Source organism: Sphaeramia orbicularis, chromosome 8 (assembly GCF_902148855.1).
Source record: "Sphaeramia orbicularis chromosome 8, fSphaOr1.1, whole genome shotgun sequence".
NCBI lineage: Eukaryota > Metazoa > Chordata > Actinopteri > Kurtiformes > Apogonidae > Sphaeramia > Sphaeramia orbicularis.
Window position 1 is genome coordinate 19,333,858 of NC_043964.1, and position 14,577 is coordinate 19,348,434.

The window sequence follows — 14,577 nt, forward strand, 5'->3', positions numbered from 1 at the left end:
AGGGGGGATGTTTTGCTTTTTACAGACAAAATGTTGTTCTCACAGCAGGTTTTGTTCCTTTCAGCTGCCAAAGAAAGATTAAATGGCTGAAGCTGTAAGCTGAATCATGTTAGGAGAACAGGAGGAGGAAGTGGTTTAGTTATATCGATGGAACTGCAGCAACTCTGTAATGTAACATCAGACTTTCATAATCTGTTTTCATATGACTACTTGCTCTTTATTCAATCCTTTGTCTCAGCATAATTTGTAATGCAGTAACTTGTACATACATCAGTGTCTAATGTGAAGAGTCCCATCAATGATGACCCTTTGAAATTACAACTATGGTGTCCAAATCGGTATGATGCGTCACATGAACAGCCCTTCTCTATCACAGGGGAAATGTGATGTTGGGGTTTTAATGTCCCTATTAGTCTGAAGCAAAGCTCATGTTTCTTGTGGTGAGGGTACACCTGAATGAATTGCACTGATATCTGTACATCAAGATGGTGCTTTTGCATCATGTAACAATAAGATTGTAGTATACTGCAATAATGTATTTTTGTTTTTAAATTATTTTCCAAAATGCTCTTTAAAAGAAGGGCTGTGTTTTGCTTTTGTGTAATTTTTGTAAATAAAACTGCTGTAGATTAACCTGTTAACATTGTAGAGGTTTGAGACTGCTTCGGGGGGGGGGGGGGGGGGCAGACAGACAAACTGAATGGAAGATGGACACTTGTGTATTGTATCAAGGTTATTTCTAAATTACCCTGGCTAAGATGGGCTGGGGTGGCAAAGCATAGCGATCTGTTAAACAGTAGCGACTCTGTATTTTTTAAAAACTGTTTCAGCAAATAAAATATTGAGTTCATGTGTCTGGTTATGTAATCTGTAGAGCTAAAGAAATATGTACTAGCATACAACGCAGCTCAAGATGACAAATCAGTTTTCTAGGTTCTGTCACTGCAGACTGACTAGTTGGAGAGACACTAGATGGTGCTCTAGGGCATAGATTGAAAGGTACTACATGCTATCATACAGTGGAAGGACTGTGTAACAGTATTTTAGAAGAAAAAAAAGTTTAAACAGTAGAAAGAGGCATTGGTTGATAAATCAAGGAAATAAAATGTGATTTATTGTTGTAAGAGAATTAAAACACTCACATAGTGAGACTAGACTCAAGCATAAAAGAAATTACAGATAAGTGACAGATTAAAGAAAAAACCTGACGGGAGCGGTCTCTTCCAGGATGACGGTGAGGCAGGAAGGTTCACTGAATGGTGTGATGAGTATGAAAATGATGTGAATCATGCTGAGGCCGTCAGTCACCAGATCTTAGATGTCACTGTTTTTCACCATTATCAAAACACCAAATAAGGGAAGAACCCTCCAGTAGAGTTTACAGACTTTCAGAAACAATACCAAGGTGCAGAGACATTCTGGAGGCACATGATGGACCAACATTGTACTAAGACATTTCATATTATTTTTTTCCTTTCATTTGTCACTTGTCTGTACATCACAGTTGCACAATCACTGCTCCCAATTTTGTTTTGTCTTTTCTGAAAAGGTCCTTGTTGCTGCTTTCTGACTCTACATCCTTAGAATATGCATTGTAAAACATAAAACATATTTTCCAAGGAACATTAAAATAATGGACAACATGATGCTGGAACAAGTGTTTCCAAAGTATTATTTCTATTTTTCTACGAACCATACTTTGCGAGGCAGAGTGACAACAATATTACTGACGGGTTAAAGAACAAAATAAAACATTTCACTGGAGGCAAAAGCAGAAAGTACAAAGTTAAGGTTGGATTTGGGAAAGCCATGTGTGTACAGTCATAAGTAATCTACAGTTTCAAAGAGGTTTTGATACAAAAACTCTAGATGTATGACAGTGGTTGGAGGAAAGCAGCAGACCTAAGATTAGAAATGAAATAGTCTTTCAGAGCTCCGAGTGGAACAAAATACTGTTTGTAATTCGGCCATTCTTTGAATTTACAATTTTGAAGGTGCCAAAAATGTACGGTGGTAAGCAAAATACTGTGGCACTACTGGTTTTTTTAAAAACGACTTTTAGCAGATGTTATAAATTCTGTTTTCATATCACAAGGGATGAGATGAAATGTCCACCACTGATCAAAGATCGTCTTTATTTGTGGATGGTGGTCAGCCGAGGTATCGGATTACCAGGAAAATGAAGACGCATGTCAACAGCATGCCACCGATCATGATGAACTTATCTTGAGTGGCTCTCCTCTCTATCAGTCTCATCACTGTGTTTGACAGCCCTAACATGTTGGCCACATCCAACATCTTCTTATGGGTCCCCTGTGTGGAACAGAAACAGAGCCATACTTATGTCAACAATTATAGTCACATGTTAGATTAGGCTTCAATCCTGAGAAATATACACAATGTTTTGAGAAATGATGTTATTACATGGTCACATACAAACCACGCTGCACTAATTAATCTGATTTTGGTAAGTGCCAACACCCTGGCTGACGCGCCACTCCGTCAGAAGTTTCCGATGGCTAGTCACCGAGGCTACAGTCACACCCTGATAAGAGGAGCCTTAAAGCTAGGACCATCTCCTCCCTGGAAACAAGGACTCACCGTCTAATTGAGCATGTACACTCCAACAATAAGACTATTGTCATCGATTTGGACGTCAGAAACTGGGTCCTGGAATACACGTAATAGTTAACCTATGTATTCACAGGGTTTGTGCAAGTTTCAGCAAGTTAAATTTAATACTGTTATTACTAATAAGAATACAATTCAAGACATAGCCCTGCCTTAAAATCTCTCCACCTGGATTTAAATAAGCAAATAGTTAAGAGTCCTCTATTTGATTACCACTGCAGTGATTAATGTTTCAGCTGCAAAAAGTTCTTTAACTAATGCAGTGAGTAGCTTCACATTTCTTAAATAACCGTCAGTTGTTGGGGAGCATAAAGATTAGGCAATGCCAATATTCAACAGGTTTGAATTGTCACAGAGTGAGTGTGAAACATCATTTTACATTTTCCAGAGTCCGGATCTGAACCCATTAAGAATCTCTGGGTTGTGGTGGAGAGGACTCTATAAAATGGTTCAACTCTCCCACTGTCAATATAAGATCTGTCATTTATTGTGATGGTGCATAAGCATTGTGTGGCATTGTTTATGCCACAGTCAGTATGTCATGTAATAAAAGTTAAGGGGGTCCTATGAAATGTTTTGTGTGTGGGACTCCAGATATGCTGGTGACTCTTTATGGCGGCTTTCAGATTTTCTGGGTTCTATAAGTTCCCTATCTGAGTGTTTCCTTGTAGAAGAAGATAAAGTAGGATTCAGATTTCAACTATGTACTAAACTCAATAAATTTTTAACTCCCGTCAAAATCATATTTAAGATACTTTAAATTAAATCCTTTAAATTAAGATTACTGGATTTTCAAGTTTTTAAGGCTTTTAACTACATTTCTACAAACCTTCAGTGTGGATCTTTGATCTCTGAGACCATTGAGGATGCTGCTGCCACTGCCCAGGAGGTCATCCATGCCTCTATGTGCATTGTGCAAATTGGTGTTTAACTGTAGGGTCTCGTCTATGGGGATAGAGGTGTCTGCATCCTGTTGAACAACAACAAACATTTTAAAAATTCCAATATTATTCAGCTGGAGACTAGGACACTGTGTGCTTACTTCACAACCCACCAGCCTCAGCTACTCATCTCATTTGTTTAATGTAAATTGGACTTGCATTAGTTGTGAAGGTTCGACTCATAAGTTCCTCCCTCTCTCTCTCCTGGGCCTCTCTGGCATAGCGTCTGTGCTGGAAATTTTGCAGTGCGGTTCGGAGGTGCTGAACATCATATTTAAGCTGGTCCACCCGCCTGAGAAAGGGAACAGATACAAGTTATTCAATATTGGTCAAACGCAAAATATTCTTGACCAGAATATCGTCTTTAATAATTGAAACTATTTCTGAGTGAGGACATTTTTTTCTCAAATCTCACACAGTTGGAATGAAGAGGAAACAACTCAAAGTCTCTCATAGTCTCCCCCTCTTCTCAGCTTCAGTCAGGCCCCTTTAAAGATCAACTAAGATCACAGGAGAGCTGTGGGATGGGGTGTACCCTGTCCCCTAAGGCCTGTTTACCCAGCTCAGAAATGAATCTTTGCCCAATGCAGCAGGAATGCTGGTGATGATGGAGCTTCTGAGGAAATGTTTTCACAGAGCCACGTCGCCACAGGGCAGGACAGGGCTGCCTGTCTCATCTTCTACACCCTCCTCAAGCCTTTATGAGATACTGTGTGGCTCATCCTGCCAACTCTGGGGCTTTACGATCACCATCAATTGATTCAGTCCACACTCACAATTTGGCATTCTGGCGGCGGTTTGGTGGTTCCTTGCTGGCCAGGATCTCAAGACGTTCTAGTTGATTGAAAATCTGGTCGATTCTAGCTTGCAGCTCATTCTCTAACACTGAGAATATGAATGAAAGAACACAAAGTGATTATTTATTCTGTGTGTTAGAGCAAAGACATACACATCATTCATTTGTTTATTTATTAGGATCCAAACTAGTGGTGCCTACAAGTACAACTAATCATCTCGGGGTACTGAAATTAAAAAAAGCATTACATTCCACCCAAATCATACATTAAAGTTCACAAAAATTGACTAAAACCATATATTAAACATCAAATGCAAACTTTGAGACATGCAAGCAGAATACTTTGAATCCTCAATTCACAACTTACCACTTTAAGATGACAGCAAACTTCACTTGAGTCATACTCAGACCCATTATAGTGTCATTATAGCATCTGTGTAATGAGTCCTTATCATTAGGCTTAACATGCCACATCCTATCCTGGGTCAAAATCCAAGCTGATGTCATAATTTGGGAAGAGGAGGGGGGAGTGTCTGCTGCCTGGCTCCCACCATTCATTATCTAGAAAAAGCCCTCCCGATTTCTGTCACTGCACCCACCCTGCTGCTTCCTGTCCTGGCACCAGCCACACAACAAAACAATCAACCAGAGAAACCAGGGACACAACAGCCCCCCTTCTGCCCTGTCACTGTAGCAGGAAGGGTGACGGTGAGGGTAATGGACTTGAAAAGGTGGCAACAACACTGATCTGTAGCTCCAAAACAACATACAAAGCAATGTGGAAGTAAATAATGAGCAGTATAATACTCACAGTGTACTGATTGGCGGTCTGTCTTCTCCAGGTTGCCCATAAGCGACTGAACCTCTTGGATTTGTCTAATACAGAACAGAATGAATACGGTTAGAGAAAGAAAAATATAAGTGGCTTACAAAGTGAAAGAATACTGCTAAAAAGGTCTGATAACCAACTATAATTCCTGTTCATTTCATTTAATCACAGGTGCGGCTGAAGTTAAATAGCATGTTATTAGCTAACGTTAGGAGCAACTAGAGCTGCAACTGTAAAGAACAGAGAAACACTCACTTATTTGTCTGATGATAAAGCGTCTCCATGTCTCCTTATCTGCCGCAGAACCGGGTTTCCCCTTTCCTTGTAACTTTTATTCTTTCAATACCTTTATTCTGACAGGTAGCTATGTCAGCTAGTTAGCCAACTGCAGTGGAGTGTACACGTCATCAGCAGAGCTTTGTGTACGGAAATAGGAAAGCGGAAGTGAGGCTACGTCACCAAGAGGAAAAAAAAAAAGAAGAGCACCCACTCTGCCTCAACTTCCTCGGACACTATAAATACAAGTCTTAGTCTGTACTTCGTAAAGAGTTTGTATCAGCTAATCAGCCTTACCGTTTTGTATAGTCAGCTCATAAGATATAAACTAAAGCTTTAGAGTGTATTTTCTGGTGTGAATGCCGTACTTTGTAACTTTGTTTGACGTGTTACTTCTGCCGTTGACAATTTACGATCTTTGATTTCACACTCTACAGAACAGTCAGTCACCACCTAGTGTTTGTACATTCTTTAGCAATAAAAAGTAAGAAATGTTTTACATTATAAAGTATAACTGGGAGTCAGTATGCAATCATTTTACCTGGTCAAAGGTGATTACTGATGTGTACAAATAGGAAGAAAATGAAGAATGTGACTTGAAAGCAATATTATTCCAACTTTATGGGTAACTTAAGGATAAGCAAAGATACAAGTTTTAAAACATAATGTGAAATAGCCATATTATCTTTTGAATATTTTATATGGATTTGTCATGGGGTAATATATGAAATTCTTCCAACTTCTAATGCATTTTATGTAGTGATAGAATACGGTTCACTTTATTTACCCCCTTAGGTAAATTATTAGGCCAGCAGCTCAGAGCACAAAAAAAGTAATTCATGATGTACAGGTAAATAGTTGCATTGTTGAGTAGTATATTTAAATGGCATATGTAGTAGAAAATAAATCCTGTTTACTAGATTAAAACCCTCAATAAGATCTCAGAGGAGGAATGGATCAATATCTGGAGAACTCAACAGTCAACCACTTCTTCAAGAACATAGAGGGAACATTGCTGGAAAAATATAATTCGATTTTTCATAACTCCTAAAATTACAGCTAAATATATGTCCAGAGTTCAACCTTGTTGGAGAGACTGTGGAGATATCAATGTAGATCATGCACATGTCTTTTGGTCATGTCCTAAACTTGCATCATTTTGGGATAATGTATATTCAACAATTGTTAAGATATTGGGTTATGCAATTCCTAAAACATGTTTGGTGATGTATTTTGGATGTATTATTAGTAATAATGTTAGAAAAAATGATAGATATTTGTTTAAAATACTATTAGCAGAATGTAAAAAGGCTATTACCAAAAAATGGTGCAGATTAGAACCACCTACAACTAACGACTGGATACAAACTGTGATTGCAATATTTGAGATGGAGATTCTGATCCATAGATTGAGGACTCAAGAAGAACAGTGTCATGATAAATGGAAGAAATGGACAATTTTCACTTCAACATCACACTACCAAAAATAATTGTTAGTCACAAGGTTTATTATAGTCAATGTATCCCATACGTCCCCCATGTTTGTTTTGTTTTGTAATGTACATAAAATAAACAATAAATATAAAGTTAAAAAAAAAAAAAAAAAAAGCTCTAAATAAGGATCAAGTCTATTTCCCTTTATTCGGTTAATTAAATCTTTCATTCTGTTTGATATTCTCTTAAATCTGATAGCTGACAGCTGTGATATCAGACATCCTTTCCCTTACTAAGACAAGCTGTGTATGCATATAGCATAATCTGTTGACATATGACAGGAAAGACTCTGTGAAACATGTCTTGGGGCAACTTTTTGTCAGCTCACTCTGACTCAGTCTAATTAGGCTATCCTCTTTTTCCACAAATAGGTGTCAGAATATTCCAGCCTGTCCATCCAGAGCTTCCTTCTTGCCTCAGGTCTGAGAAACCAAAACTAATGATATCAAACTTTTCATAGTGAGGTGAGATTACAAGTCAGAGATTAGTGCATTGAGGATGTCTAAGAGTGAGGAGACAGAATGTTTGTGAAGCCTCCCGTCATAGATGAGTACTGTGTGAAAGTGGTCTGATTGGATTTCCCAGAACAAGCTGTGAAAATTTCACAATAGTTCCTCACTTGGTGATTTAGTGGGAGGAAAATCATCCTGGGGCACTGCCTGGCACCTTAACAAAACCACATCTCAATCACTTTGCTCCAGTCCTCCATCACAGTGCTGTCTATGAATTTGGAAGGGGAGTGTCGAATAGTCAAAGTAAATTTAAGCATCTTTTACCAAGTGAGTGTAGTGAACTGATACAAGCTCCTGTTTTTTCAGTGAACGCTCTGTTTGTTTACCTCATGGAGCAGCAGAGCAATCAGAAGTCAGCTCAGACAGTTTTCCATGGTTGCCTGATGGTACTTGAGTTGATGGTTGTATCTTCAGGCTAGACACTTCCCAACAGAGGTCCTTTTCACCCACCCCCACATGCCAGAAACCTTGAGATCTGTTCATGCCACTTCTTGCTCTCGCTGTTCACCGTTTTCGGTTGTCATAACACATCCCCAGGGCAAGTGGTTGGATGTGCATAGCTTTAACCTGTTGCTCAGAACAGAGAAGAAGTAGAGAAAGAAAGAGAGGAATAAGCCCCCCTCCCCAAACTGTGTCTGAGCGGTGCACGAGGCGCGTTTACCTTTTTTCTCAAGGTCGTGGGGTTCCTCTCTGTCTGTCCTTTATCTTTCAGCCCCGAGGAAAGGATGAGATGAGCTTACTGGTTTTTCCTCCACACCTGAGCACCACGGGCTCAAACTGGAATCCAGACTCCAGGTGTGGAGCACAATCATACGACTGACCAACACTTGATATTTGGGTATACAATAACTTATTTGATATATTTATGTCAAAACTGTAGGTTTAACCCAGTGGTAGAAGATATTCAGAGAGTAAAAGTACCAATAGTACACTTGAAAAACATTCAAAAATGTATGAGAAGTATGAAAAATAAAAGTAAAATCAATGATAGCGGTGTTTTACTGATATATATATATACATATGATGTTTTTTGATTCATTACTGTTGTGTTAATGTGTATGTTGTTTATGCTGTTCTTTAGTTTAATCTTTGGAAATTAATTAGTTTCTATGAGATATGGTAAAGACAACTTTTTATAAGGTTAGTGAGAGCTTTTTCTAATTTCTTTAAATATGTATTTTCCAGCGAATCTGTTTTTGTTTTTTGTTTTTTTAAGTTTATTTAAGAACACAAGAATGACACAAACATTCACAATCAGCATATTTGAAGATTCATGGTTTCCACTGGTGAGGACAAGGAGGAAAAAGAGCTGTCAGACAAATACAGTTAAATAAAAGTACAATATTTCCTAGGGATGCACTAGTTTATCCGCTGGACATCAATATTAGCACATTTTTGCTGATATCGCCCAATATTGGTGTTCATATATGTTTTTATAATTTGTCTTGTTATATTAAAGGGTTTTAATTTATTTGTATGTGAGATTCTGTGTTCATTCTGACATATGATGAACGGCTGAAAAGCAAAATAAAGAAACTGAAAGTCACATTGATATCGAAATCGAAGTGTGAGTATCAGCCAAGAATTCTGTGATTGGTGCATCCCTAATATCTTCCTCTGAGATGTAGTGGTATAAAGCAGGGGTTCCCAAACTTTAAATAGTCTTGAAGCTACATTCCTACCAACTCTTCCAATGTCAAAACCGTGAAAATCTTTCTTTTAATGTTATATTTCACTTCTTGTGTCGTTCACATCATTTACAGCGTGGTACATCTGCATAGTTTTTTTTTTTGCTTTATTTAACCAGGTAAAGAAAACATTCTTGTTTACAATAAAACCTCTTGAGGCAAAAGGGATGAGGGGGGGGTCACAAAATGTATATCCATAACAACATAAAAATGACATGACAAAAAAATACAAGGTGATTAAAAAGTACTAAAACAACTAAGCGTGTTTTTGTTGCTTTTAGTACAACTGAGACTTTTCATGACTTTGTTGAGATGAATATTTCTAAACTCACCACGGAAACTCTCTTTCTCTGTTTTAATCAAGAAAATGTATTTCCATACACTGTAAAAAATATAATAATAATAATAATAATAATAATAATAATAATAATAATAATAATAATAATCGTAGAATTAACACCAAAAAGTTGTAAAATTGCAACATAAAAAAACTGTAAGTGAAATACAATGCAAAGTTGTTTATTTGAAAATATTTTTGTGCTAACGATTAATTCAAATATAGCTGTAGTTTTTACAGGAAGAGTATGTTCACAAAACCAGATTTGCATATACAAATTATGTATTTCTATTGTTTTGAGAAAATAAAACTGTAAATTGAAAAACAATGCGGTACTGTTTAAATTGCAAGACCATAATGTTGAAATAACAGCCTATTTGCTTTTTTTGTTTTTAATAAAAAGTAATTAAAAAAAAGTAAACATTTAACGATTTAACATTTTAATTATATCAATTAGCAAGTCAAAATATCTCGTCACGCTTAAAATAACATATAATCATCAAAAGAATAACTTTTCAGTGAGATGTAAGAACTTATATTTAGACAATAGAGCTTGAAAATCTTATTTCAAGAAATCTTACCAAGATAATATTCATTTGTTCCATTGACAGATTTTTTGCTTGAATTAAGCAAAAAGCAAATCTTGAATAAACAAAAAAAAAAAAAAAAAAATCTTGAATTAAGCAAAAAATCTGCCAATGGAACAAATGAAAGTTATCCTGTATAATTTGTTGAAATAAGATTTTCAAGATCTATTGTCTACACATAAGTTCTTACATCTTACTGAAAAGTTACTCTTTAGGTGATTATGTTTTATTTTAAGTGTGATGAGATATTTTGACTAGAAATGAGAAAATACACTTTGTAAGATTTTGATTTTTGCAGTGCAGTAGGGCCTGGTGGCTTTCTAAAGCACTTTGGGCACCATGAAGATGTATAAAATCTGCTATATGAATGCAGTCCATTTACCATTTAAATCTGCATGTGATGTGTTTTTTACTGCATTGTTCTGGTAACCACAGCTGCTGGTTTTTTTCCGTAAAAACAACAGTATTTTTTTTGTTTTTTTACAGTGCATTACATAAGGGATATATATTTTTTCCTGTGACGTTTAGAGACCGAATAATAGTAATAAACACCTCCATGACCCATTTTGCATCCTGATTCTAGGTTTGGGAAACATGTGTGTATACTCCAAAATTAAAGTTGCATTAAAGTTCAGACATACCAAATAATAGAAATCAGTCCCAGTATTGTGAAATGTTTTGGAAACTTGCTGATGCTTCATGAATTACTGCAGATAATTGAATGAATAAAGGGAAGTACCATAGTGTAGCCTAGAAATATTTATTTCAATGCAGACCTGGAGGCTTGGATTTATACATTTTAATCTTAAAGAATTTAGATGGTTGTTCATTCTTGAAATTTGAGCGATTTAAGTGTGTGTGCATGTGTGTGTGTGTGTGTGTGTGTGTGTGTGTGTGTGTGTGTGTGGCCACTGGCTCATAAAGGAATGCTATTTCCTGTACCAGGCTTTGCTCTTCTGGGGTCCTTGCTGGAACCTAACAAAATCTGGTGCTGGATCAGTCCCCCTCTTGGGGTTAGACAAAATGGCAGCAGAGTTATTGTTCAGTGGAGGAATAAAGCACTCAGTGTACTCCATGACTGCCCCTCATACCACTGTTTTGCTCATCAAGAGAAAATGATATGTTATTGAATCACTTGTGTAGTTAATGATGTTTTCCAGGCAATATAATACATCATAACTCTGCAATTATTGCCCAAGACAGACAAAGTGAAGAAGCCAATTATGAGGAGCAAAAGTGCCTTGGGTCAACAATTTTTGGATACCAGTCATTTTTTGAAGGCACACTGATCTTCTCCCTCCGCCTTAGGGAGATGATCCACTCGTCTTTGAAGCCGTGATGAGACGCTGAATGAAAGCAAATGAGGGCCTGTCAGAGATGACAGCACAAACTCATAAGCTCCCACTGTTTCAGTGAGTTCTGGTGGGGAAGGGATCTTTTTGACCTTATTTGCTACCCTTCTGCAGTGTCTTTTTCAATAAGACAAGGAGATCAGCCTCATTGTTTCACTCTCTGCTCTGTTTTGTCTGACCTCAGAAAGCATGGAGCGATCCCACAGCTGCCTGTCATCCACTCACACACAGCCCCGTGGCCATACCACCTGTGACACCTGGACCTCTGTGGATGAGAGATGCTGTCCACCCCTTCGGTCGGATGATGGCTTAGCTGGGACGGGAACACAAACAGCAACATGGCACAGACTGATGCACGGGGTTTCCCCCCATTTTGCCAGGCCAATTACACAGACTGACAGCTTCCTCCCCACAGTCATGCACCCACTCTCAACCACACTCTCATGATCAAGTCATATGTGTCAGTTAGGTCGGGGTGTGCAGTTCCCGGAGCTCAAAAGATAATAGATTTTGACGGTGTATTATTGTGTGCCTGAATCCCCTTAAATGACAGCGATGATTTAATAAGTACTAGCGCTCTTGAAATAGACAGCATAATTGTATAGCTATAGATATTACATGTAATCACAGACTGCGCTCCAGACTTATTTTTCAGAGATGTTGCTTGTTGAGGGAACATTTGGCTCTGCGTTTTATCTGTGTTTTTCTCTCTCGGACATTGTTGCTCTGGGAAAGTTTTGTTTTGATTGTAATGGAGGTCAGCCTGTGTGTGGGTAAAAGCTGAGAAAAAAGCAGAGGAGTGCCATACATTGTACAAGGGGGAGTCAGTTCCGAAGGTGCATGAGGTCTTATCATGACCTATCACTGTGAATGCAAAGTAAACCCTGGCGTTAGTGCTGCAGGTGTTTCTGTGCAGCAGCAGCGGTGCTCATGGGAAAAGCCTCCCTCAGGAGTTTCCCATTGAGAGCACCTTCTGTGGACTGGACTAAACCGGAGGGGAAAACAAGTAAATAATTTTGTCGGCATCTTTGCTGTGTGAAATCAATTTGTAAGCAATGCAGCTGAACAACAGGGCTGTATTATCTGCTGTATTATTTTTATCCAGACAGCAGTGAATTACATCCTCAAGCATCTGTTGGGTCAGTTTGAAGCAAATACAGAAATCACAAAGTGCCACAATGCAACACCATGAGTTGCCAACGATAACTAGTGTTGTTTTTGACAGCCTATTTTAATTTTGGTTTTAGTCTAGTCCAGGGGTCTGCAACCTTTATTCCAAAAAGAGACATTTTGCCCTCTCTTCCACCCAAAAAAAATTGTCTAATAACAGAGCTTAAAAACTTTTAAAAGTTTTAATCTTTTTTTTTTTTTTTTTTTACATTTTATCTGTTACAACCACTGAATACAACAAACAGAAGTGCAGTGTGGAATGGATTCTATAGTATGATTACTCTAAAAGTACACAGTAAAAGTAGTTCATAGTATTTGTGCTCATAGTATATGAAGTACTAATACCAAAAATGCCAAATTCACGAGGTAGTTATCGGAAAAAAAAATAATTTTATTCATCATTGAATTTAGTCTTAAAGCCTATTTCAGACAAAAAACAAACACTTTTGGAGCTTGGAAGGGATTTTTGAGTATGATTACTCCAAAAGTACACAGTAAAAGTAGTTCATAGTCTTTGTGCTAATAGTATATGAAGTATTAATACCAAATATACCAAATTCATGAGGTACTTTTAGGAGATCATAATTTTATTCATCATTGAATTTAGTCTTTAAGCCTATTTTAGACGAAAAAACAAACACTTTTGGACCTTGGAAGGGATTTTTGAGTATGATTACTCCAAAAGTACACAGTAAAAGTAGTTCATAGTATTTGTGCTCATAGTATATGAAGTACTAATACCAAATATACCAAATTCATGAGGTACTTATTGGGAAAATTAATTTTATTCATTATTGAATTTAGTCTTAAAGCCTATTTCAGATGAAAAAAAAAATGTAGCTTGGAAGGGAATCTGTTGTAGGATTACTCCAAAAGTACACAGTACTCATACTCATACAGTCGCTCTATGAAAAGTATCACTATTCATGGAAATTATTCTCTTCAAAACCTGGTCTAGTCTTTGTGCCAAACTCTGATTTCAGTCTTTATTAGTTATAGTCACGTTCATACGTAGTTTTTCTCATCTAGTCAAATTTTAGTCAATTAAAACTCTGAGCATTTTAGTCGTATTTTAGTCAAAATAATACATGACTATTTTTGTCTAGTTTAAGTCAACAAAAATGGATGACATTTTAGTCTTGTTTTAGTCAATGAAAATTGTATTTTAGTTTCTTTTTAGTCATGCAATTCTATTTCATCTGGTCAATATAGTCTTGACAAAACCCACATTTTCTTTTAGTTAAACCCATTTTAGTTCAAACAAGGTTTTCTCAAGAATCATATTATCGTCGATAACAGTATGATTCTTGAGAAAACAAATATGATACATCATGAAGAAAAGATAACCATAAAATGTAAAAAGCAGGAATTATGCACTTATTTGCTGCATCATGGTGTTAGAATGTGACAACTAAGATGAAATAAAGTATTAAAAAAAGTGCTATCTTTAACATATAATGACAGCAACTTCCATATCCAAGTGTTCCAAGAAGTAGTGAGTCTTCTGGGTCCAATTGGAAAAGAAAAAAAGCATCAATGGCAGCAGAGTATCAGTAATATATTCCAAGATGCAGTGCTGCAGATTCCACTTTAACCCACAGAGACCCAGTGCTACTTTGTGACAATTCCAAAATAGTTTTTTCTCTATATTTAACTTTTTTTTAAGTGATTTATCACCATTTACTCTAATATTATGCTCTGTGTTTTGCATTTGTAAGTGAAAATCAGGTATTTTTCTGTATGCAATTTGATGATCATGTAGGTGTTCATTGAAGCTCCAATTAAAGTTGAGGGTTATTATATCAAAAACACAGAAAATTGGAGAAAATGTGACTTTTAGTAAAATATATCATTAACTGAACATAAACCCAGTGTGTCCATCCACTGTCATTGATCCAACTCCATGGGTTTTACTTGTGAATCAATGTTGTAGAAGATGACGGTGTTTCCACGTTCACTACGGA

At 37.0% G+C, this 14,577-nt stretch overlaps 1 protein-coding gene across 1 annotated transcript; it reads right to left on the reverse strand.

Moving 5' to 3' along the window:
* Nucleotides 1-1,092: 1,092 nt before the first annotated feature.
* gosr2 (golgi SNAP receptor complex member 2) lies at nt 1,093-5,626 on the reverse strand. The gene is made up of 6 exons (XM_030141494.1): nt 5,453-5,626; nt 5,180-5,244; nt 4,349-4,457; nt 3,732-3,864; nt 3,461-3,601; nt 1,093-2,313 (listed from the first exon to the last, which is right to left on the reverse strand). Exons 1-6 carry the CDS (start codon nt 5,479-5,481, stop codon nt 2,152-2,154), a joined length of 639 nt encoding a protein of 212 aa, XP_029997354.1. The 5' UTR covers nt 5,482-5,626; the 3' UTR covers nt 1,093-2,151.
* Nucleotides 5,627-14,577: the final 8,951 nt, after the last annotated feature.

What these genes read in the sequence shown, in the direction of transcription:
- gosr2 (XM_030141494.1), bottom strand. Translation starts at nt 5,481, where the DNA reads ATGGAGACGCTTTATCATCAGACAAATAA. An exon ending in CTTTATCATCAGACAAATAA is followed by an intron (nt 5,245 to 5,452) that starts GTGAGTGTTTCT and finishes GTTCTGTATTAG; the next exon opens with ACAAATCCAAGAGGTTCAGT. An exon ending in ATCAAAGATCCACACTGAAG is followed by an intron (nt 2,314 to 3,460) that starts GTTTGTAGAAAT and finishes TGTTCCACACAG; the next exon opens with GGGACCCATAAGAAGATGTT.